The sequence below is a fragment of the Mus caroli genome, unplaced genomic scaffold (genome assembly GCF_978045245.1).
Source record: "Mus caroli unplaced genomic scaffold, Mus_caroli_1 scaffold_8, whole genome shotgun sequence".
Lineage (NCBI taxonomy): Eukaryota > Metazoa > Chordata > Mammalia > Rodentia > Muridae > Mus > Mus caroli.
In genome coordinates, this window is record NW_028227263.1 from 36,283,970 (window position 1) to 36,308,404 (window position 24,435).

The window sequence follows — 24,435 nt, forward strand, 5'->3', positions numbered from 1 at the left end:
AAGGGTGAAGGCTCCAGACCAGACCTGCCTCCCCAACCTCTGGTGCTGGGCTCAGACAGAGGGTGCCAAGAGGAGGAGGGGTCCCCGGAAGGCCCCGCTCCAGCCCATCCTCCTGGCCCCCTCCGCAGTCACGTGGCCCAGTGGGTGGGGACCGACCTGAAGTTGGAGGAATCCGGAGCTCTCCCAACTTCGGAGCACAGAGGTACAACTCTGAGAAGCCGAGCATGGCTCAGCTGTCAGTCATCCCGGGATCGGCCGCGGCGTGGACAGGTGAGCTGAGAGCCCGAAGGAGCCGACTAGGGTGGAAGAGGCTAGGCTGCCGGAGCACAGGGCCCCACAGCCCATTCTATGCAGTGCATGCAGGGCAGGGCAACCCACGCGGGAGAGGGGACAGTTGGGCGAAGCGGCTCCGCTAGACCCTCAGCGCCCCGGGGTTAGTCTGTCGGCCGTAGGCTGCTCCGAGCTAGCTTTTTCCCCAGGATGGGTGATGGAGTAAAGGTGGGTGGTTGAGGCTGATAGACCCCACCCTCGTTCCTGAACCTGCGCCAGAGGGGCGGGACGCTTTGCTGGCCACGCCTTCTCCCGCGCGCACTGGCTGCTCCCCATGACGTCACGCTCGGATATAAAAGGCGCGGGAGCCGGCTCCCGCGGCGCTGTCCAGGAGCTCGAGGTTGAAGGTGCTTGGCAGGGGACACCCGGCCGCCCGGCCGCGGGCGTTTCAGCGATGTTTTACTCAGGACTCCTCACCGAGGGCGGCCGCAAGGAGACAGACATGCGGGAAGCGGCGTCCCTGCGGCAGCAGCGCCGGATGAAGCAGGCGGTGCAGTTCATCCACAAGGACTCAGCCGACCTGCTGCCCCTGGACGGCCTCAAAAAGCTGGGCTCGTCCAAGGACACGGTGAGTTCCCCACATCGGCCACACCCGTCACGGGCCTCTGGGCCACCACTGACGCCCAGGCCCTTACTGTCACTTTCACTGAGTCACCGGCCAGGCTTGTCGCTATCCGCTCGGGCAAAACCCCTCCCTATCTCACAACCCAAGGTGCTTTCCTTGCCTTTTCTCCCTTGGCGCAGTCTCCTCTCGCCCGACTCTCCCCTCCATGTGTAAGGAAGAAAGAGACCCTACCTTATTACCCTCAAATCTCCTCTCCACTGGCTTATCCGGAATCTAAAATTTGGCTCCTGGAGCTGGAGCCTCATAACAAGTCCTGCCTCCCACTGCCTCCTCACAGGCTGCGTGCGTGGCCAGTTGTGTCCCAGACTAAGGTGATTGAGAAACAGTGAAAAGCGAGGTTTCTTCACAGTTGCTGAATATATATATATATATATATATATATATATATATATATATGCTTTGGTTAATTCTATTGTGCCCCTTCCCCGCCGCCCCAAATATACTTAGTTTAGTCTTAATCTACCTTTGATTTTCTACCCTGGGTGGGGGAGTGGGGTGAGACAGGGGAATAGGGGTCAAGCACAAATCTTTCCAGAGCCTAAACATCTCTTCACCACTCTCAGCTCTCCCTCTTCCCTCTAAAGACTGGGAAGATGGAGGAAGCCCTGACTGCTTCATCTCACAGACCAGATAATGCATGTAGATAGTTGGAGCTGGGGCTGTTGCAGTCTTTTTATTTCTGGCAGTATTATTCTTGGTATTAAGTAGAAGTTCAGGATGTGGGCCAGAATCCAAAACCATATTGTCCTCCATCCATTGAATAAGGGTGAATGGCTGAGGGATGTGACCTATATTTAATTCTCTTCTCCTGCTCACAAATTTTATATGTAACTTTGTAGCTTCATTTGGAGTTGTTGTTATTTTGGAAAAAGATTTTTTAATGAGACATCAGAATCTTGATCTATATAATCTAGGCTGGCTTGAATCTCATCACATAGCCCATGTTGGCTTCTAATTTTTAATTCTCCTGTCTCAGCCTCATGATTGCTGAGATTATAATGTGTATATCATCACTCCTAGCTTTGTGGGGTTTTTTTTTATTTATAGTTTCCTTATTATCTGTGGAAAAATTTGTGAAACATCAATTAAATGTCTTTTGCAATAGAAATAAATGCTCTGGATAATCTTCCTAGTATTTTTATATTTTGAGCTTCTGAAATGCTTAATTGTGGTTGTTGGTCTTGGTTCACTGAAATTGCTATTTCTGGCCCCAGTATGGCAACAGAGACAAGAGCTCCTTCCCCCATCAATAGTTCTAACAATTCATCAATACCAAAGATTTTCCCTGCCTGCCATTAGATACACTTGTGAAAGGAAAATTACTCCAGTTATCTTACTCTGTTTTTAAAAGCTGTTTTTCTGTTGTGCCTGGGTATAGGTGATCTAGTCATGTTAACTGAGAGTGATCTCATTAAAGTTTATTCCTACCAAAGAGATAGCTCTTTCTTCCTTCTTTCACTTTAAAGCATTCATGATTCATTTAGCAAATTCAGTCCGAATCTTCTCACCTTCAGAACAAACTAATCCTATTCAATAAAGTGGAGGGTATTATTAGAAGAATCAAATGTGGACTTTTAGAATGTTGGATCTAAGGCACTAATGTTTGGTTTGAGTGGCTGAGATGTTCCCTAATAAGAATTACCACAACTCCCTTCTTCCTAAGATTCCATATATTGCTTTGAACTATGGAAGAATAATTCTCTTCTGACTCCTTGTCATGGTTGAGCTACAGGGAGCTGACAGCATAGAACATAGCCGAAGGCTATAAGGAGGATGCTTTCAGAGTACAGCCATGGGTATGACACACAGCAGTTCACTGTGAAACCCTGAGCCAGAGTTCACACTTTCCGTACCCCATTTTCATAGAGTTAATTTCCTTCTCTCACTGTTCTCACACCTTTAACGTGCAAGCGATTGCAGAGAGAATCAGAACACATCCCAGAAACCAAGGCTGACTGAGGGAGGGTGGGGAGAGCTGCAAGGGTGGGTGAAACAGCATGCTTGAAGCTCTCTTGGAACTGAGGTTGCAGCCTCAGTACAATCTTAGAAGGATTTTAGAAACACATCAACTCATTTTACAGGCAAGACCAATCATGCCAACTCCATTTTCTTCCACAATGTAAAATTTGGAGGCTATTAAAACTAGCAGTAGTTTTTACTTGAAGTAGTTTATCAAAAAACCCAATAGAAAGGGAATATAAAAAGGAAGTAGGAAAAGAGGATGCAGTTTCAACTCTTATTGATGCTGGGGTTTGAGCAATGTTAAGAGTGTGGATTATTTTCATCACGTAAGTATCCCATGTTTTAATTATGCCGCTGGCATTTCTGAATCATCTATCTTGTACCATGCTATCTCTGAAATGTTTATGGTTCGATAGCAAATGCTGTTGGTTTAGCAGATGGCATCTGTAAGGCCATCAAAGATGGCCCTATTCTCTTGGTCCCAGGGTACTGTCTTTGCACAGTTCCTTTGTGTGTGGAGTTGGCTGCTACAAAATCTGGTGTGGAAATGAATTGTATAGCTTATGTCTGGCTCCCTTATTTTATCATCCCATTGTATTGTGTTTTTTGTATTAAATTAAGAACTAAAACCAAATTTATGAACCATATTATATTTGACTTTAAAAAACTAATAGAGCTAGACAAAAGTATCTTTATTCTTAGAGTTTTGCCTACTGTAATTTTCTTGTTTTGGTTAATAAAAGTTCTTGTTGTACTAAAGACTTTACTCTTTGAAAGCAGTATTCCATGTGATATGCTGTGTTTCTTGCATGATGTTATTACCAGCCTGTCTGGCTCTATCCCCCCTTGCCTTGTAGCAGAGAGAAATTTTCTTTCCTTCCTCTGTTTGAATCTGCAGATAGCCAAAAAGCTCTAGCCAAACTAAGTAGAATTCAGGCCAGGGGGAGATGGAACACAGTGATGGGAACTGACTATCAAATATCTGATGAGAAGCTCAGGCTGGTGCCCTATAGATTACCTACCTATAATGCTGTAGGTCTATCACTAGAGAACTTTGTAGCCGTAGAAGGAGCTTTAAAAGACCAAATAATTATAGCCTCTAGAAGGGTACCTATGATGGGATGCAGAGAGTAGGAATGGAAGTTGGGGGGTGGATATGGTCAAGATGCATTGTATACTTGTATACAGTTGTCAATAAATAAAATACTGTCTAAAAAGATTACCTTTATGGAAATATTGAAGGAAATGAGGGAGTAAAATATGTCAGGGAAGAATGGATGTTCTGGGCAAAGATACAGCAGATATGCCAGGAGGTAGTGGTGTACTTTAATCCCAGCACTCCAGAGGCAGAGGTAGGCGTATCTCTGAGGTTGAGGCCATCCTCTTCTACACAGTAAGTTCTAGGACAGCCAGGGATACATAGAGAAAATGTGTCTCAAAAAAACCAAACCAAACCAAAAGACACAGCAGATATAATGTTCTGGCCATCAGGATGCTTCATAGAATTAGAGAATTGAGAGAGGACCAGTGTAGCTAGTGTGGAATGAGCAAGGAGTGTGGTGACAGGAGATAGTAACACAATGATGGACATTGAACCAGAGCTTTGTGTGTTCTAGGTAAGTCTCTACCAATAAACTAAATTCCCAGCCTCTGACATTCATTTAAAAACAAACAAACGCCAAACTTAACTGTGGTCACTATGCCAAGAATGAACCGAAACATAAAAATCAGGAGATAAATTAGGAAACGGTCGCACTATAGATAGAAAATGATGGTAGCTTGGTTAGATTGAAGGATGTAAATATGAGGGAAAGGATACTGACTGTAGATGTTGTTGAGAGGAGGGAACAACAGCACTTGGGAGGGGAGGATAGGAAAAGGATCAAGAATGTGTATGATGCCAGAGAGATGGCTTGGTGCCAAAGAACATTCACAGCTGACTGGGGTTCAATTCCCAGCACTCTCATGGTGGCTCATAACCTTCTGTAACTACAGTTCCAGGGGATCCACCTCCTCCTCTCTTTTGTCATTTCTGGGGTACACAGACATCCATGTAGGCACAACACCCATACACATAAAATAAAATTACAAGAAAAAGAATGTGTATGAGTTGGGTACACTGTCTATAGTTGCAAGCTACTTAAGACTAGCCTGGACAACATAGTGAAACCCATTTCAAAACTTTTTTTAAAAAATATTTATTTATTTATATGTATGAGTACATCATAGTTGTCTTCAGACACACCAGAAGAGGGCATCAAATCTCATTACAGATGGTTGTGAGCCACCATGTGGCTGCTGGGAATTGAACTCAGGACCTTTGGAAGAGCAGTCAGTGCTCTTAACCGCTGAGCCACTTCTCCAGCCCCCATCTCAAAACTTAATCAAACCAAACCAAGTAAATGACAGAGTCATTTGCTAAGGATGGCAGGAAGAAGTTCCTGACCAAACATGGAGCCCAAACATCCTTTATTACTGTTAAAAAAAAAAAAAAAAAAAAAAAAGAAAAGCAAGAAAAGCAAGGCTTAGTGAGATTAGCGATTCGCTCAAGGTAATATACGACAAGTGGGAATTTGCTAAAAGTAGAAAGCCTTCACGCTGCAATAATTAAATAGATGAGGCTGGGAAGGAGGATAAGTGGTAGTTAGTAGATCTTGAATGTTAAATTGAGAGAATTTTTGTTTGTTCCATCTGGCAAGAGAAATTGTAAGGGGAAGAATCCATGAAGGTAATGTTTTAGGATTACAGATGCTCAGATGTAGCAGTAGCAGCAGACATATAGAGTAATATATGAGAAGAATTTCATTCGCCAAAATAGAGGGCAGAGAAGAAAAACAACCTTTATGGGAAATATGGGTAGGATAGGTTGAGTCTGAAGTGCCTGTGGAGTGTCCAGGTAGAAGAGGGTAGTTAGGTCTATGGGTCTGAAACTCAAAAGTGAGCTGTCCTTGAGCTAGAATCCTTATAAAGGTTGTATTTCATTATGCAATGAAAACAGATAAAATCATCCATGGCAAATATGTAAAATGAGAAAAAGACCAAATATAGAGCATGAAGAATGTTGACATTTTAAAAAGGGGCAGAGGTAGACAAGACAAACAGCAAGATGGCTTTAGAGGCTAGTTGGAAGAGATGCTTAAGAAAATACAATGTAGCCGGTCTTGATGGCGCACGCCTTTAATCCCAGCACTTGGGAGGCAGAGGCAGGCGAATTTCTGAGTTCAAGGCCAGCCTGGTCTACAAAGTGAGCTACAAAGTGAGCTCCAGGACAGCCAGGACTATACAGAGAAACCCTGTCTCGAAAAACCAAAAAAAAAAAAAAGAAAATACAATGTTAGTTTTTTGCAGCATTTCTGATGACAAACATGTAACTAGTAATTAATAAGTTAAATTGATATATGTTTATACAATAATCTCAAGTATCTATAGATGATAGCACCAAGTATGGGCTGGGGAGATGGCTCAGGGTTTTTAAACATACACTGCCCTCCCAGTGGACCTGAGGATACTGGTGGTTACCTATGCTTGGTGGTTGTAACAGGATCCAGTGCTCCCTCTGTTCTCTGAGGGCATTTACACTCTTGTATATACACTTCCCACCCCAAAACATAATGGCAAATAGTCCAATAAAATACATTTAATGCACTGAGTAGGCCAGCTGTGAGGAAAGGGTGTTAAGCAGCTGTACTGGGTATTTTTCTTGTTACTGTCACAAAATTGCTGACAAAAGGAACTTTAGGAAACAATGATTTATTTGGACCTATGGAATAAAGGTGCAGTCCTTCATGGTGATAAGGCATAGTAATAAGAACTGGAGGTGCTTGGCCCATTGTGTTGCAGACAAGAAGCACACACACACACACACACAAATGAATGCACATATAACTACATGTACTTAAAAATTAGGTAATCAGTGCTTGCTTCGGCAGCACATATGCTAAAATTGGAATGATACAGAGAAGATTAGCATGGCCCCTGCGCAAGGATGACACGCAAATTCGTGAAACATTCCATATTTTTTTTTACCATGACATACAGTCAGGGCCGACTCTAGGGATGCCAGATTCTGCTGCCATGCTGGAAAGGTGTCTGTTGGAAAAGTGGCAGTTGTTCACTGTCAGGGAAGAGTATATTGCAGGCCCTTGCTAGGGGACAGTGACACAATAGAATCAGGAAAAAATGGGATTTCCTCCTAGCTATCAAGCAATAAGAGCTTTAGGCTGGCTGAGACACCAGGTCAGGTTCCTGTGTCTGCATAACTAATGAGCAAAGAAAAAAATTAAATAATCAATTACAGTGTATGTGTGTGTTGTATATGAATACAAACATATACTTTAGTTTTTGCATGTTCTTGTAGATGCTTTAGTTCTCTAATTGGTCCATTTTCAGTCCTTTTCTATTTGACTGTGTATAGAAATTCGATAAGCTAAATTATTTTCCAAGGTCTATTGAAGTGAGGATTGGCAGTTGAATTTCACCAGTAAGATATAGGGGAAAAAACTGCTAATGGAACTTATAGAAAAACATTAGCTTTCCTGACAAAGGGATAGATGGCATTAGGATGGCTCCCTTCCTCTTCCCTCTTCTTTTGAATATGGATGGATGCAATGCCTGGATGTAAGTCACCTGGCTTATGACCGTGGGGAGCTGTGTAAGAGAAATTGTTAATCTGCTGAGTTAACGTAGGCAGTATCCACCTCCAGATTTCTTATTTCTTTAGAACTGCATTTACACCTCTGTAAGCTGGCCTTCCTTGTGGCTGCTCTCTTTCCTATGATACAGGATCACCATGTTTCTAAATAAATGGTGATATATCAATGTTCTTTTTCTCCAGAAAATGTCTCACTATATTGTCTAGGCTTATCTTGAACTTGTGATCCTCTGGCCCAGGCTTCTGATGCACTACCATGCCCATTTCTGATTTATTGATTTTTACCAGCATGTATTTATTTTTTTGGTATTGGTCGTCTTAAAATGGATTCAGATGGAACAGAAGGATGGGTGTTTTAGGTCAAAGCACTTGCACCTGAGTCTGACAACCTGAGTTCTGGCCTTGGTATTCACATAGTGGAAAGAGACAATACACTCCTGACATTTGTCTTTTGGTCCCCATATATATGGTGCAGTACATGGGAACACACATGCACTAAACTTTAAAAATTTTTGAATGGGTAAAAAACTCCATTCTCATACCTTCTGTCTTAGTTAGGGTTGCTATGAGGAGACACTACAACTCCACACCTACTCCAACAAGGCCACACCTCCTAACAGTGTCACTCCCTATGGGGCAAGCATTCAAATACATGAGTCTGGGGAGCCAGACCACCACACCTCATAATATCCTCTCTCCTGATATACTAGTTATGTTGAATTATTTTGTTTTGAATCAGCATTTACTGTTATAGTGTGACCATATTTGTATTGCTTACAGCTGAGACAAATGTACTGTGATATTTTTCTGTTATGTATTTTTCTAAAATTAATTCCTTGAAGTTTTTCCTTTACTTAATTTTCAATGAAAAATTGCTTTAAAACTATAAATGATTACAAGTTCATTTTTTAAAAATTTAAACTAAAGCATAATTGTATCATTTCTCCCTTCCCTTTCTTCCTCTTATATTATTTTTGAAACAGGGTTTCTTTCTGTGTATAGCCCTTGGTGTTTTGGAAATTGCTCTGTAGACCAGGCTGGCTTCAAACTCACAGTGATCTGCCTGCCTCTGCCTCTGGAATTCTGGGATTACAGGCGTGCACTACCATTGCTTGGCCCTTTTCTTTCTTTACCTCCCTCTCAATCTCATATTTTCTTTTCTTTTTTTTTTTAATAAGTATGTAAGTACAACCCTATCAGTCTGTATGTTACATATATATATATATATATATATATATATGACTTGGGGGTTCATTACTTGGTATTAGATGACTAATTACTGGGGAGGGAAGGGGCTCTTCCCAGGGAAGACCACCTCTCTTATGCACAGCTTTCCTGAGTTGCCTCTAGTTCTCTGTCTAAGGTTAGGGCCCCATGAGCTCTCTCCCTTCCATGTTAACATGTCTATTGGTGGTGATGGTGTTCGGGTCTTGTTTAGGCAGTCATGTGGAGATTTCATGGTTGTAGCTTCTCTGACACTTGTAGAAGATGCAATCTCACAGCAGATGTCCTGTCCCTCTGGTTCTTAGGTTCTTTCCACTTCCTCTTCCTTGGTGTTTCTTGAGCTTCAGGGGCAGGAGCTGTGTTGTAGATGTATCCGTTGTTGCTGAGCACCACATGATCATTTGGTCTTTATATCTTCATGGGTGTGTTTTTCTATAATACTCTCTGTCTATTGCAAAGAGAAGGTTCTTTGACAAGGTGTGAGGTATCTGGCTAGAGTCTGGCACAGGATGTATGACTCCTTTGTTTTGAGACAGTCTCATGCATCATGCAGCCCAGGATCATCCGGTACTCACTGTGTAGTTAAGGCTGGCTTTGAACACTTGATCTTCCTGCCTCCACCTCTCAAGTGTTGGTTGGGATTAGAGCACCTCCACAAATTAGTCATCCAATACCGCGTAGTAAACCCCAAAACCATATACATATGAGTAACATTATACAGACTAAGAAGAATATCAGGCTTGGTCCATTTTTTTTCCTCTTCAAGACATTCTTCCTGGAATCCGTTTTCTCATGTCATTTTGATCTGGCTGCTATTGATCTTAATAGGCAAACTTTTAATCCAATACTGCGTTCAGAATTCCCTTTCCTGTCCTTCTCTACTGAATCCTTTTTAAAATTTAAAAAATTTTATTTACATGAGTGTTTTCCCTACACATATGTCTGTGTACCATATGCATGCCTGGTGCCAGCTAAGGCCAGAAGCTAGCATTAGATTCTCTGAATCTTGAGTTACAAAAGGTTGTGGGCCATCATGTGGGTATTTAGGAATCAAACCCAGGTCTTCTGGAAGAGCAGCCAATGCTCTTAACCACTAAGCCATCTCTCCAGCACCACTAGAGTTTTGGAGGTATTATTCCATTGGCGTTGTTGACTGTTGAGAAATCATCATGATTCCGGTTCCTAATCCTTTGTATTTGTGTCATAGTTTTCTCTTTGGAAGCTTTTGGGATTGGTGTCACAATAGTTCACAGTGATGTGATATCTTTTTGTCTGTTCCCCTTCACACAACGATATGATATCTTGAAGTAGACTTTCTTTTTCTTTCACTGTACTAGGCTTTGCCATTTCAATCTTTAAATCCACATCCTTCAGTTCTTCCTTAGTGTGGAACCTAACACTCCAATAGCTGTTATACCATCTGAAAGGCAAACTATTGACCAGTTAGTCTTTTAAATTACAGAGTAAACTTTTAGCATTCTTCCCAATTGTTTGGGTCAAGTGAGAGTCATGTGCAGGCTTTAAACTTTTCAGTTTCCATTCCTACTCACACCCCTGATGGTAGATGTTCCAGTACCTCTATCTGCTCAGCTTTGCCAGTGTATTGGAATGATTGGAAAACTGCTTTTGATATAGATACTACTATACATGTGATAGCTCAAACATAATTCTCTTAAGTTATCAGTACAAATAGTTTCTGATGTTTGTGGGTTCTGTACCCACAGATCCACCCAACTATAAGATGAAAATTTTAAAAAAATCTGTTTATAGGAACTGAAGAAATAGCACAGCAGTTATGAGCATTTGCTCTTCCAAAGGGTTCAAGTGAGGTTCCCAGAACCTACCTTGGTCAGCTCACACATTTCCTCATTTCCTTCATCCGAGCTTCTCCCTCTTCTTCCCCAAGGATACTAGTTTATAACCTGCTTTGCCAAGAATCAGTTTTGGGAATCTGTTTCTTCTCAGTGGAGTTATGGTGAGTCACAGCTCTGACTCCCTTCTTCCTTTGCAGTCGGTAAGGTAGCTTATAACAAAGACTTTTCCTCTGCTAGCCCCTTCCCCAAGAAACTTCTAGGCTCTGGACTTCTAAAAGTAAGATCTTACCCTTTAAATCAGAGGAAGAATGTGGTTGGTTGAATCTTGGGACTAATTGTTATCCTTTGAGAGTTTTGAAATGTTATTGTAAAGTGGGCATAAGATATATGTGTATAGAAAATTTCTCAGATCAAATGACTTAACCTAAAAAAGAGAGAGAGAGAGAAAGAGAGAGAGAGAGAGAGAGAGAAAGAAAGAAAGAAAGAAAGAAAGAAAGAAAGAAAGAAAGAAAGAAAGAAAGAAAGAAAGAAAGAAAGAAAGAGATGTTCTGAATGGTCTAGAGGCCACTTTGAGTAAGAACAGAGGAATGTGAATATATATGATACAGAAACTCTACTAAGCTCTACTGAAACTCAAACTTGAATGTACACCGGTCATTCTGTTTCCTGATATTATCTTTCTGACATGTATATAAGGTCTGTTAAGTTTCTTCTTGGTCAGTGTTTGTTTTAGGTCCTCACTTTCTTGTTCATTAAAAAGTGGGAGAATCTGGGGATATAGCTTAGTGGTAGAGTGTTTGGCTGTGTGAAAGTACTAGCATACCCGAGGTTAAATCCTCAATGCTGTAGGAGGATGTTGAGGAATGGAAGAGAATAAAGAGGAGAAAGAGGATAAGGAGGGAGAAGAGGAAAGTAGATAAGTGAATAACAAGATAAACCAAGGGATACAAATGTTTTGAAGTCTAGAGGCTATCAGTGAGGATGATTCCTGTGGGACTTGCCTGGTTCCAAAATATGTCCGTTATGAGGTCTACTCAGCCATGACTGTCTTCCTATTCTATCATCCCTGTTGGTAACTCCACCATCAGAAGATCCAGGCCTATAAGGCACCTGCAAAGTAGGTGTGAAAAGTAAGACTATAAGACTATAAGGAATGACATTTAATATAGCAATAAGCAGAGCTTCTGAGTACCCATGACAATGAGCTGCCCTGTCTATAAGGTACTGACTTACCAGTTGTCTAGGAAAACACAGAGATCACTTATTCTAGAATAAAGCTTCTTTCTCCTGAGGAAGGCAGAAAGAAGTCCCCATCACCAGGGTCCTTTGGTTCTCCTAAGCCACAGTTGGTCCTATATCTATGCATTAGTTACTTCTCTATTACTGTGATAAAACACCATGACCAAGGCAATTTATTGAAGGAAGGTTTATTTGGGCTTAGGGTTCCAGAGGGATAAGAGTCCACCACAACTGTGGTGGGAAATGGTAACAGACAGGCATGGTGATTGGAGCTGCAAGTGGAGGGCTCTTATCTTGAACTAAAAAAATAGAGCAAAGAGGGCACAGTGGGGATATCACAGGGCTTTGAAAACCTCAAAGTCTGCCCCAGTAACATATTTCCTCCTGCAAGACCATTTCCCCTGTCTTAGTCACTGTTCTATTGCTGTGAAGAGACATCACAACCAAAACAAGTCTTATAAATGAAAACATGTAACTGGGAGCTTGCTCAAACGTTTCAGAACGTTAGTACAGTATCATCATGGTAGGGAACATGCCAACACTCGTGGTGCTGAAGCGGTAGTGAGAGTTACATCCTGATCGGCAAGGGGTTGTGCTGGTAGAGGGAGTGGGGTATGGGGGGGTATGGGCTTTCTTAAACTTCAAAGCCTACCCCCAGTGACACACTTCCTTCAAGGAGACCACATCTTCTAATCCTTCTAATCCTATCAAAGAGTTCCAGTCCTTGGTGACTAACCATTCAAATATATAAGTCTATGGGGGCCATTTTTACTCATACCTCCTAAGCCTCACAAAATGGTACTAGCAAGTAGGGATCAAGTATTCAAAGATTTATTTATTTTATGTATATGAGTACATTGTAGCTAGCTGTCTTCAGACACACCAGAAGAGGGCATCAGATCCCATTACAAATGGTTGTGAGCCACCATGTAGTTGCTGGGAATTGAACTCAGGACCTCTAGAAGAACAGTCAGTGCTCTTAACTGCTGAGCCATCTCTCTAGCCTGTGGGACCAAGTATTCAAATGCCCAAGAATATGGGGACACCTCATTCAAACCACTACATTCTATTTCCTGCCTCCCATATCATTATGCAAAGTGCATGTAGTCCAATTTCAAAAGTGTCCATACTCTTCCTTTCACAGATCCAACACTGTTTTAAAGTACAAAGTCTCTTTTGAGACTCAAGCCAGTCTCTTAACTGTAAACCCTGTAAAATCAAAAGGCAGATTACATGCTTCTATCCATCAGGGCAAACTCTAAATCCTGTAATTCCATGCCTGTTGTCAAGGACTTAGATGGTTTTGCCCCTCCAGCTTTGCTTTCTGCAAGCTACGCCTTTCTCTCAGGCGGGTTCCACTCCCTGTTTGCAGGTCTCGTTGGCAGACATTTCTCACTTCCAGCATCACCAACATCTTAGTGTCTCAAACACAATCCAGGCTTCATTTCACTCCAAGGTCTCTCGGGACTCCCCTGACACATGCCTGGCCTTAGAGACTTTCTGACACCACAGAGGAAGATTCCGTGACTCCTTTACTTATGTGTCCTACCTGGTTCTACAGCTAGCAGCCATGTGGACGACGACGCTGTTGCGCTCTGCTGCCAGGTTGGGATGCAGTCTGCCCTGAATAGCATTTGCAGAAGCCTTTGGTGGTTGTTTCTTTCTAGAAGCAGAAAATCCTTTAGGCTTTTTCATTTCACACGTTGGAAGCTTAGCTGGGTGTGGCCTGGCACCCTCCCCTTTCCCAGTGCAGAGCTAGGCTTTCCTTCATTCCTTCATCTCCTTATCTCTTTCAACACAAACCCTGATTCAACATAAGTTTCTTGGTGCTCTTTTATATGTGTGGCTGCACATTTTATATTTTCCTGCCTCACTTGGTCTTCATTGGAGATCTACATAAGAATGACTACTAATAACAATGTGATAGAACCAATATTAGGCTGTCTTGGAATTTCCTCTGCCAAAGAAATTTGTCCATAACTTTGTAATTTAGTCTTAGAAAAATGCTTAGTGTATGCAATGGTGTCAGCGTTTGGAAGCTGATTATGGGATGGATCCCTGGATATGGCAGTCTTTAGATGGTCCATCCTTTCTTCACAGCTCCAAACTTTATCTCTGTAACTCTTTCCATGGGTGTTTTGTTCCCAATTCCAAGAAGGGGCACAGTGTCCACACTTTGGTCTTCGTTCTTCTTGAGTTTCATGCGTTTAACAAATTGTATCTTATATTTTGGGTATCCTAAGTTTTTGGGCTAATATCCACTTATCAGTGAGTACATATTGTGTGAGTTCCTTTGTGAATATGTTACCTCACTCAGGATGATGCCCTCCAGATCCATCCATTTGCCTAGGAATTTCATAAATTCATTCCTTTTAATAGCTGAGTAGTACTCCATTGTGTAAATGTACCACATTTTCTGTATCCATTCCTCTGTTGAGGGGCATCTGGGTTCTTTCCAGTTTCTGGCTATTATAAATAAGGCTGCTATGAACATAGTGGAGCATGTGTCCTTCTTACCGGTTGGAACATCTTCTGGATATATGCCCAGGAGAGGTATTGCTGGTAGTATTATGTCCAATTTTCTGAGGAACCACCAAACTGATTTCCAGAGTGGTTGTACCAGCTTGCAATCCCACCAACAATGAAGGAGTGTTCCTCTTTCTCCACATCCTCGCCAGCATCTGCTGTCACCTGAATTTTTGATCTTAGCCATTCTGACTGGTGTGAGGTGGAATCTCAGGGTTGTTTTGAGTTGCATTTCCCTGATGATTAAGGATGTTAAACATTTTTTCAGGTGCTTCTCTGCCATTCGGTATTCCTCAGGTGAGAATTCTTTGTTCAGTTCTGAACCCCATTTTTAACCCCATTTTTCTGGAGTCCACCTTCTTGAGTTCTTTATATATATTGGATATTAGTCCCCTATCTGATTTAGGATAGGTAAAGATCCTTTCCCAATCTGTTGGTGGTCTTTTTGTCTTATTGATGGTGTCTTTTGCCTTGCAGAAGCTTTGCAACTTTATGAGGTCCCATTTATCAATTCTCGATCTTACAGCACAAGCCTTTGCTGTTCTATTCAGGAATTTTTCCCCTGTACCCATATCTTCGAGGCTTTTCCCTACTTTCTCCTCTATAAGTTTCAGTGTCTCTGGTTTTATGTGGAGTTCCTTAATCCACTTAGATTTGACTTTAGTACAAGGAGATAGGAATGGATCAATTCTCATTCTTCTACATGATAACCGCCAGTTGTGCCAGCACCATTTGTTGAAAATGCTGTCTTTTTTCCACTGGATGGTTTTTGCTCCCTTGTCAAAGATCAAGTGACCATAGGTATGTGGGTTGATCTCAGGGTCTTCAATTCTGTTCCATACACTAGCAAGATTTTGCTGAAAGGACCCAGATATAGCTGTCTCTTGTGAGACAATGCCGGGGCCTAGCAAACACAGAAGTGGATGCTCACAGTCAGCTATTGGATGGATCACAGGGCCCCCAATGGAGGAGTTAGAGAAAGTACCCAAGGAGCTAAAGGGAACTGCAACCCCATAGGTGGATCATTATTATGAACTAACCAGTACCCCAGAGCTCTTGACTCTAGCTGCATTTGTATCAAAAGATGGCCTAGTCGGCCATCACTGGAAAGAGAGGCCCATTGGACTTGCCAACTTTATATGCCCCAGTACAGGGGAATGCCAGGGCCAAAAAGTGGGACTGGGTGGGTAGGGAAGTGGGGGGGGTGTATTGGGGACTTTTTGGATAGCATTGGAAATGTAATTGAGGAAAATACCTAATAAAAAAAATTAAAAAAAAAAAAAGAAAAAGAAAAATGCTTAGTACAAGGGCAGAAAACAGCCACATTCTTTGCCAACGTACAAAACAGAAAAAACAGCATCAAGCCCAACTGCTAATAATGTTCCCCTCTGAAACCTCTTATACTGGGCATCTACAGTCTATGTTGCTCTGACATGTCTATCTTCCAAGCTATTCTAGTATGGCTTCTTAAAACCCACCAGAGTCTCCTTATTCTTTCACAGTCACACTTCTTAGTCCAAAGTTCCAAAGTCTTCCACATTCCTCCAGAAAATAGCATGGTCAGACCTGTTACAGCAGTAGCCCATTCTTTGGTACCAAACTGCTGTCTTCATTAGGTTTCTATTGCTATAATAAAGCATCATGGACCAAAAAATCTTGAATTTATTTTAGCCTACAGATCTCAGTCCAATCATCACTGAAGAAAGTTAGAGCAGGAATCTAGAGGCAGGAACTGAAGCACAGGACTTGGTGAGCTCTGTTTAATGGCTTACTCCTCATGACTTGCTCAGCCTGCTTTCTTATACACCCCAGGATCACCTTCCCAGCACTACCCCAAATGGAATGGGCCCTTCCATATCAATTGTCAATCAAGAAAATGTGCCAGAGGCTTGCCAACCCGATGGGGACATTTTCTCAACTAGGGCCTATTTTCTTAGATGACCTGAGCTTGTGTCAAGCTGACAAAGATGAAGCAGCATACACCAGAGTTGGCTGTGACATGTTGGTTTATAGTACCTGCCCTGACAATACCAAAGCTTTCCTCGCTTTCCTCACCTGAGGGAAGACTGAGAAGCCAAGTTGGAGCTGCTCTGTGAAGTCCTTTGTTATTTCTGTGGAGTCCTGGGTGGGGCTGGGAGAGCAGGGAGAGCCCTGGCAGTAAGAAGCCTCTGCTTTCTATCCCTCAAGCAACCTCATAACATTCTGCAGAGGCGCCTCATGGAAACCAACCTGTCTAAGCTCCGGAGCACTCGTGTCCCTTGGGCCTCGAAGACCAACAAATTCAATCAGGCTAAGTCTGAAGGGCTGAAAAAGTGTGAAGATGAAGACATGATTTTAGTGTCTTGCCAGGTAAGAGAACATTTTTTTCTAGAGTTTTCTTTTCTTTTTTTTTTTTTTTTTTTTTTTTTTTTTTGGTTTTTCGAGACAGGGTTTCTCTGTATAGCCCTGGCTGTCCTGGAACTCACTTTGTAGACCAGGCTGGCCTCGAACTCAGAAATCCTCCTGCCTCTGCCTCCCAAGTGCTGGGATTAAAGGCGTGCGCCACCACCACCCGGCTAGAGTTTTCTTAAAAGTAGGTTTTGAGGGCCCTTTATGATCCCAATAGTAGGCCCTCTCCTCAAAACTTTATAGATAGTGGTTGTTAACATGGAATTAATAAGTCGGGTTTAAAGTTCTTTATACTAGAAGTGAATATAATATTTTATGTGTGCACATTTGAATGGGAAGAAATACCAAAGCTTTTATCAGATTTACAAAGGATGTGTGATTTTTTTTTTAATTTTAAAAAATATTTATTTACTTTATATATATGAGTACACTGTAGCTGTACAGATGGTTGTGAGCCATCATGTGGTTGCTGGGAATTGAATTTAGGGCCTATGCTTGTTCCAACCCCATTCACTCCGGCCCAAAGATTTATTATTATATCGAAGTACACTGTAGCTGTCCTCAGACACATCAGTAGAGGGCGTCAGATCTCATTACAGATGGTTGTGAGCCACCATGTGGTTGTTGGGATTTGAACTCAGGACCTTTGGAAGAGCAGTCAGTGCTCTTAACCGCTGAACCATCTCTCCAGCCCATGTGTGATCTTTTTAAAGAGCTGGCATGTAGTTCAGTGGTAAAACAAAATGAAACAAAACAAACCTCATCTAGCATGCTCAAAGCCCTGAATTTGCCTCCAGAATGATTTTTTTTAAAAGATTATGTATATAATATTTAGCATAGAGTGAAACCCATAAAGGATTTTATGGGTATTCTATCAGCCTTAGATTTAGTTAGCAGGAAAAAGAGCCAGTCAAAGACAGAGTTAGCCGTGGGGGAAGTGGGACAGCACCAATGACCAGTTAGAAGGCTGCTCTCAAACCATGCCTTTCTTTTTTTTTTTTTTTTTTTTTTTTTTGTTTTTGTTTTTCGAGACAGGGTTTCTCTGTGTAGCCTTGGCTGTCCTGGAGCTCACTTTGTAGACCAGGCTGGCCTCGAACTCAGAAATCCACCTGCCTCTGCCTCCCAAGTGCTGGGATTAACAAACCATGCCTTTCATTTGACATCTGCTGCTGCTCTCTGTCTCATTCCTCTTTTGCTTCTCTAGATCCTATTAAAGAGTCTGTTTCCTTCCCACAGTGTGCTGGGAAGGACGTGAAAGCTTTGGTTGACACCGGCTGTCAATATAATCTCATCTCCTCAGCCTGTGTGGAAAGACTGGGGTAAGTAGCCATTTGTCCTGGGTAGAAGTCAGATGTAATTATTTTTCTTGCTTGCATCTGTTTAAGGTTATAATGCTTGAAGGTATCCACAGAAGCAAGAGAAACATGCAAAGCTTTTCCTCGCCTCCAGAACCAGTTTCCTTAATAGAGAGGAATGCTGCAATTTGTCAGACAGTGGGAGAAATGCAGGAAACCTTGGGCCTTCTGTTCATTTCCACTTTCTAAATTCTGAGCAGGTTTTAGAGTATGGAATGAGAAAGTGTAAGACTCTCGCTCAGTACATACCCTGCCTTGATTCTCTAGACAGCAAGTTGTCCTGTTGTTACTCCAGAAGTGTAGAAGCAAGGATGGCTTTCTCTACCTAACTGCTATTTCACTCAACCTTTCCTGTTACTCCTTCCTTCTTCTTACTCTTTCTTCCAAAGTACCAGATGTTCTCTGAGGTTTCTTGCTTAGAATCAACCTAATATTATTTCCCCTAGTTTTCTGTAGACCCAGTGATTCTCAACTTTCCTAATGTGTGATGCTTTAATACACACGTTGTAGTGACCCTCAGCTATAAAATTATTTTTGTAGCTACTTCATAGTTGTAGTTTTGTTGCTGTTATGAATTGTAATGTAAGTATCTGCAATGTAAACTCCAGTGGTCTTAGGCAGTCCCCGTGAAAGAGTCATCCACCCCCCAAAGGGGTCAGGAGCCACAGGTTGAGAACCAACCGCTGCTGTAGACGGCAAATTATTCCTCAGGCCAAATCTCTGTAGCTAATGAGACAGACCAAGTGGCCTGTTTAGAGCTTCCTCCAAAACATGCAGATTCTCAACTGAGCTTACCCAGGGCTTCACTGCAGTTCTGCATTACATCATCTGTTTCTCCCGTATCTGCCTACTTCTCACTTCCTACCCACTGTTGGGACTCTCTGAAGTTTGTTCTGTGAATTATTTTATACATCACTATCTAGGATTGGGGAAAAGTAGATCCCAGGACTCAAGTGGGAAGAATCTTAAGTTTTTGTCTTTTTTTTTTTTTAAATGTAGTGAAGAGATGAGGTATGTACAATATGATGGTTCCAGAAAGACTAATGATGTCCTGGTGCATAATTAGGCAGCAGACTGCCATGGTTCCGGAGGAATTAATAACCATCTGTAAAACTGCAATTAGTTTTCTTTTGGATGGGCTGTAATACCAAAAGAGAGGAAATGGAGGAAAACAGAAGTATTGGCACAGAAAATCCCTAATTAAGTATTTATCCACCAGCCCATAATAGCTCGGGTGCTAGCTATTCCAATCAGCTTATGTAATTGTGTGAAACCTTGATGCTGTTCTTTCCTTCCATCCCAGCAAAGGCAAGTCAAATTAGGGAGGACTTTCCCCACAATATGCTTTGCTGCTAACCAGTATCAATATTCTTACCAAACAAGTGCCTGTCTCCATTAGCCTTATAGACTAAGACAATTTTATGACAAGAAATTGAAATAGAAAGGAGAAAAATGGACCTTGAATGAAGTCTTTTCTAAGTTAGGATTAATTTGCCCTCTGATATCTGTTATCCGCAGATGGATAAAGACACATTAATAGGGATATTAGGATGCAGAACAGAATTCTCTAAACATGTCAACTCCTCTCTGCACAAATGCAGGTAGTAATTTAAGTTTCTGAAAGACAGGACACAAGCCCCCTGTTTTCTTTTGTATTCCCCTGGCATGGTTAGAAAGAAAGGGTTGAAGCAAGTATAGCCTGCCTAGCTCAGGAAGTCCCTAGAGAACCCGATTCTGGACAGAAAACTTTGACAATGGGATTATAATAGCTTTCTCTCTGTTTCAGACTAAAGGACCATGTCAAATCTCACAAGCATGAAGGAGAAAAGCTTTCTCTACCACGGCATCTCAAAGTAGTCGGCCAGATTGAGCACCTACTGATCACAGTGGGTTCTCTCCGTCTGGATTGCCAAGCAGCTGTGGTTGGTGAGTTAAATTGGGGGATAGATGGGTCTAACATAAACTCTCATGCCTATAATACTGACTTCTTCAAAATCCAAGATTTCCATTTCCGTATACTCTACACCTTTGTGATAATTTTACCCTTCCAAGCGCTGGGATTAAAGGTACGTGCCACCATACCATGCACATTTGTTGATATTGTTTTGAGACAGGGTCTCTCTAAATAGTTCTGTATGTCCTGGATCTCACTATACAGGCCAGGCTGTCCTTGTACTCACAGAGATTCTCCTGTCCCTCCCCCCTAGTGCTGAAATCAAAGGCGTGTACCACCATGGACAGCTCAGCACATTAGTTTTTTTTTTAATTAATTAGTTAATTTACCAGGGGCTAGATGGCATAGTGGTTTAGAGTATTTCCTGCCCTTTCAAAAGACTCAGATTAGGTTCCCAACATCTATATAGGATGGCTCACAACCACCTGTGACTCCAGTGCCAAGGGATCTGACACCTTCTTCTGACATCCTCAGGCTTTTGTACATATGTGATGTACATACATACTTAGGCACACACAGAAACATTAAATCTTTAAAAATAGAATGGAGCCAGTGGAATTGCTCAGTGGATTAAGATGGTTGGAATCAAACTGATAGCCTGAGTTTGATCTCAGATTTCCACATGTGTTCCATGGCACAGGTATGCCCCCATAAATAAACACATGTAATTACAATTTTTAATAATCTTGATGACATAAGGCTATTTTCATACAAGTATGTAAATGCACTTTCTCACTCTTCACTGGCCAGTCAGCTCCCACTGTTGCCCCCAACAGCTTCACTACTTGATGTCATCTGTTTCTCTGACTGTATGTGCCCTTATGAAAGAAGACACACAAATGAGAGAGAACATCAAGTCTTTGTCTTTCTGAAACTGATTTAATTTACTCACTGTGATGATCTCCAGTTGCATCCATTTTCCTGCAAATGGCATAGCTTCATTCTTTATGGATAAAAGGAATTCCATTATGCATATAAGCCACAGGAAACAGACTTTCCCTACATTTACTAATTTATTTGTTTGGGGGGGGGTGTGCTCATGTGACATGACATTTTTATGGAGGTCAGAGGTTAGGTTTTTCCCTCCTCTGTGGATTCCAAGGAGTGAACTCAGGTCATCAGATATGACAGCAATCACTTTGCCCACTGAGCCATCTTACCTACCTAAAGACAGATTTTTTTTTTTTTAATGTGTGAGCTAAAATGTCCCAAAAGGCACTTTTCATGAGCTTGTAACTGGTGAAGACAAGGTCCTTGTACTCCTGCCATAAATGCCTGATCGCCTACTCTCCTTCTGTGCTTCTCATATGTTCTGTTAGACTACACTAAGTACTTGCCTCTATTTTACTGAAGGCCTTTGTCCTCTAGAGCAGAAAAGACTTTGGGTTGAATTTTGGCTTTTACCTTCTTTTAGCTATAATGATCGGAGAAAGTACAGGTTCAACAGCTATTTATTGGGTAGTTAGCTGGCTGGTTTGCTGGGTGGGTGAATGGATAGATGGTACAAATGCATTGAATGGTGTTTACGCTGACATCCAAGCCAGCATGGAAATGTCTGACTCTTACTGTTTGTTTTTTATTAGATGATAATGAAAAAAGCTTATCACTTGGTCTCCAGACTCTTAGATCCCTGAAGGTAGGACTGACTCTACTTTTCCTTTGATATTTCGTCTCAGAGGCAGGGAACTGAGAGTAGCATCGCTGAGTGACCAGTGATCCTTCTTTGTTTTAGTGTATCATAAACTTGGACAAGCACCGGCTGATTGTGGGGAAGACAGACAAAGAAGAAATCCCTTTTGTGGAGACAGTTTCTATGAATGACGACAAGTAAGTACATGAGTCAGGGGATTCTCAGACAGTGTACAGGCTTATAGCCCACCTCTAGCTTTCAGTCATAGCAGAAGTCAGCCCTTCCCCAGGCTAGAGTTTACTGTCCCACAGAACTCTGTAGCCTACATGTTATAATAAACAAGGATAGCACATAGAATAGTGGAAAAAACTAACAGTCTTTTAAGGTGGTGGTGGTGGTGGTGGTGGTGGTGGTGGTGGTGTGTGTGTGTGTGTGTGTGTGTGTGTGTGTGTGTGTGTGTAACAAGGTTTCAGTGTGCAGCTCAGGCATGGAATGGGGTGAGTTGGGAATAAGGCATTGAGATGAGGTTTTAGCATGTAGCCCAGGCTGGCTTTAAATTCATGACCTTCCTGCCTCAGCTCCCTAAGTGCTAGGATTATAGATGTATACATGAGACTTTTTAAACCCAAGTTAATTTGCCTTCAGATTAACTCCTTTGAATTTGCTATCAATTATTTGTTTCTTTCTCATTTCAGCACTTCAGAAGCATAATTGCAGCCTGAAGCGTGTGCGCATGTGCACACACACCAGGTTGACAGACTGAGAAAACTGGGTTTGAACTAAATACAATAGCAACTTGCCATGGACCAAGTCCTTCCCTCCAGTACATCCTGCAGGGGCTTCTTCCCGCTCAGACCTTTTTAGACTATAGTCTGTGCTTAGAGATCTTGTCTGGTTAATGGCTTAATGGTTAAACAGACATTGTTTTTTACTTCTTTGAATATTTAATTTATAGACCTTTTTTGACACTGCCAGGTCTTATTTGTGGCCTATTTCTCTGCTTCTTCCAAGAATTTGCTTTTTATTAATCAATCCAGTGTAGGGGCTGCCAGGTTCTACTTCTCCATAGATAACACTTGCTTTTTGAAAATATTAAAATATACAGTAAATAGAAACTTTCTTGCAGCTGTTTCAAAGAGGTGAGGAAACATGTCCTGATTTTAGAATCTCTTCTGAAGTGATTGATTTTTCAGGGAGATCATCTGGTCCAGACATTTAATTTAAACACACAGATAGGTAAATGAATTATCTAAATTCACATATTAAGTCATGGCAGAAGACAAGCAGAATCCTGGCCTGATATCCAAACCAAGGCTCTTATGCTGCTTCCTTTGTTTTCCAGCCTTAAGAAGAAGGCAGGAAGGTTAAAGTGCAAGAAAGGAGGGGTAATGGATGTGGCTTAGTGGTGGCCTGCTTGTCTAATGTGCACAAGGTCCTGGGCTCCATCACAGCACTAGAGATAGAGAGATGGCTTGTTGATTAAGAGTGCTTGCTGCATAAGCATGAAGACTGCCATTTGGATCCTAGTACCCAAACAAAAGCTGGGCATTGTCCCACACACACCTGAGACCCCAATGGAACTTTCTAGCTTCCAGTCTAACCAAAAGAGAGAGAGGAAGAGACAGGAAGAGGGGGAGAATGGAGGGGGAGTGTCTCCAGAGTCCTTGCCCCAAAGGAACCAAGTGAAGTGTGGTAGAGGAATAGACGACACCCACATGTTCCTCTGGCCTCTGTGAGTGTGCACAGGTGCATAGCTCCATGCACTCATACAAATTCCTACACACACTCACAGACACACATGGACACACACCACAGGGAAGATGAGAGGGTGCAAAAACAGGCTACAAAGATGAAAGAGTCTCTCAGTGAACAAGAGAAGAAAGAAACCACAGATAGGAAGGCATATTATTAGTTCCTGAGACACCACTGACAATGTAGTTGTCACTGGGGGATATTGATTACCCCTAAGGACCAGTCAGAATGTCTGTCTGTCTTGTTACATGTCACAAAGATTCAAGTAGCTGGAAGTAGAGATAGGGAAAGGAAAAATAAAAACCACAGTAGTCCAGAATAGAAGGAAGAGGCAGAGTATGCTGAGTGGGGAAGCCTACCTGGGAGACTTTCCTGAGACTGAAATGGGGAGTGAACCGTCCAGGCAGGGAAGTAAAGGCTGGCAAGCCCTCGGTACAGGGAAGGGAGAAAGGTAGCCGGCAGCATTAAGAACCATTAACAGCTGGGTGTAGCATATGCCTTTAACACCAGCACCCAGAAGGCAGAGGCAGGGACAGGCAGATATGAGTATGAGACCAGCCTGGTCTACATAGTGAGTTCCAGGCCAGTCAGGGAGATAGTCTCAAAAGTCAAAAAATAAAATAAAAATAAAAAACAAACAAACAAACCAGAATAACCTTTAAAACTGCCCAGTATTTCCTGATCTGACCCATCTCAGTGGACTGGGGAGTCACAGGGTTGCTTTTTAAGCTTCTTTAAAAATTAAAAAAAAAATTATTTTGCTATTGTATCTTCTCAGGCATAGAGGTGCCTGTAGTGGAATCTTCCCTTCAGTTATAGAAATATTTGACAATTCAGAAAAAAAAGCTAACTGTAAGTAATCCTTCAAGATATTCCTAAGTCTACCCTTGGCTCATAGCAGTTCTCAAACTTCGAATTTTGTCAGGTATCACAACTGTCTTGTCTAGTGTCCCAGCCTCCAGCCTGGCCATGAGAGCTCCCTTGT

General features: G+C 42.1%; 1 protein-coding gene and 1 non-coding gene across 2 annotated transcripts; both read left to right on the forward strand.

Annotated features, from left to right (window-relative positions):
- Positions 1-643: 643 nt before the first annotated feature.
- Nrip3 (nuclear receptor interacting protein 3) lies at positions 644-23,996 on the forward strand. The gene is made up of 7 exons (XM_021168789.3): positions 644-898; positions 16,559-16,720; positions 17,996-18,078; positions 19,901-20,040; positions 21,652-21,704; positions 21,801-21,895; positions 22,394-23,996. The coding sequence occupies exons 1-7, from the start codon at positions 725-727 to the stop codon at positions 22,407-22,409; spliced, it is 723 nt and encodes a 240-aa protein (XP_021024448.1). The 5' UTR covers positions 644-724; the 3' UTR covers positions 22,410-23,996.
- LOC115031687 (U6 spliceosomal RNA) lies at positions 6,831-6,937 on the forward strand. Its single transcript, XR_003837346.1, has one exon. It is a non-coding gene; the product is annotated as a U6 spliceosomal RNA (small nuclear RNA).
- Positions 23,997-24,435: the final 439 nt, after the last annotated feature.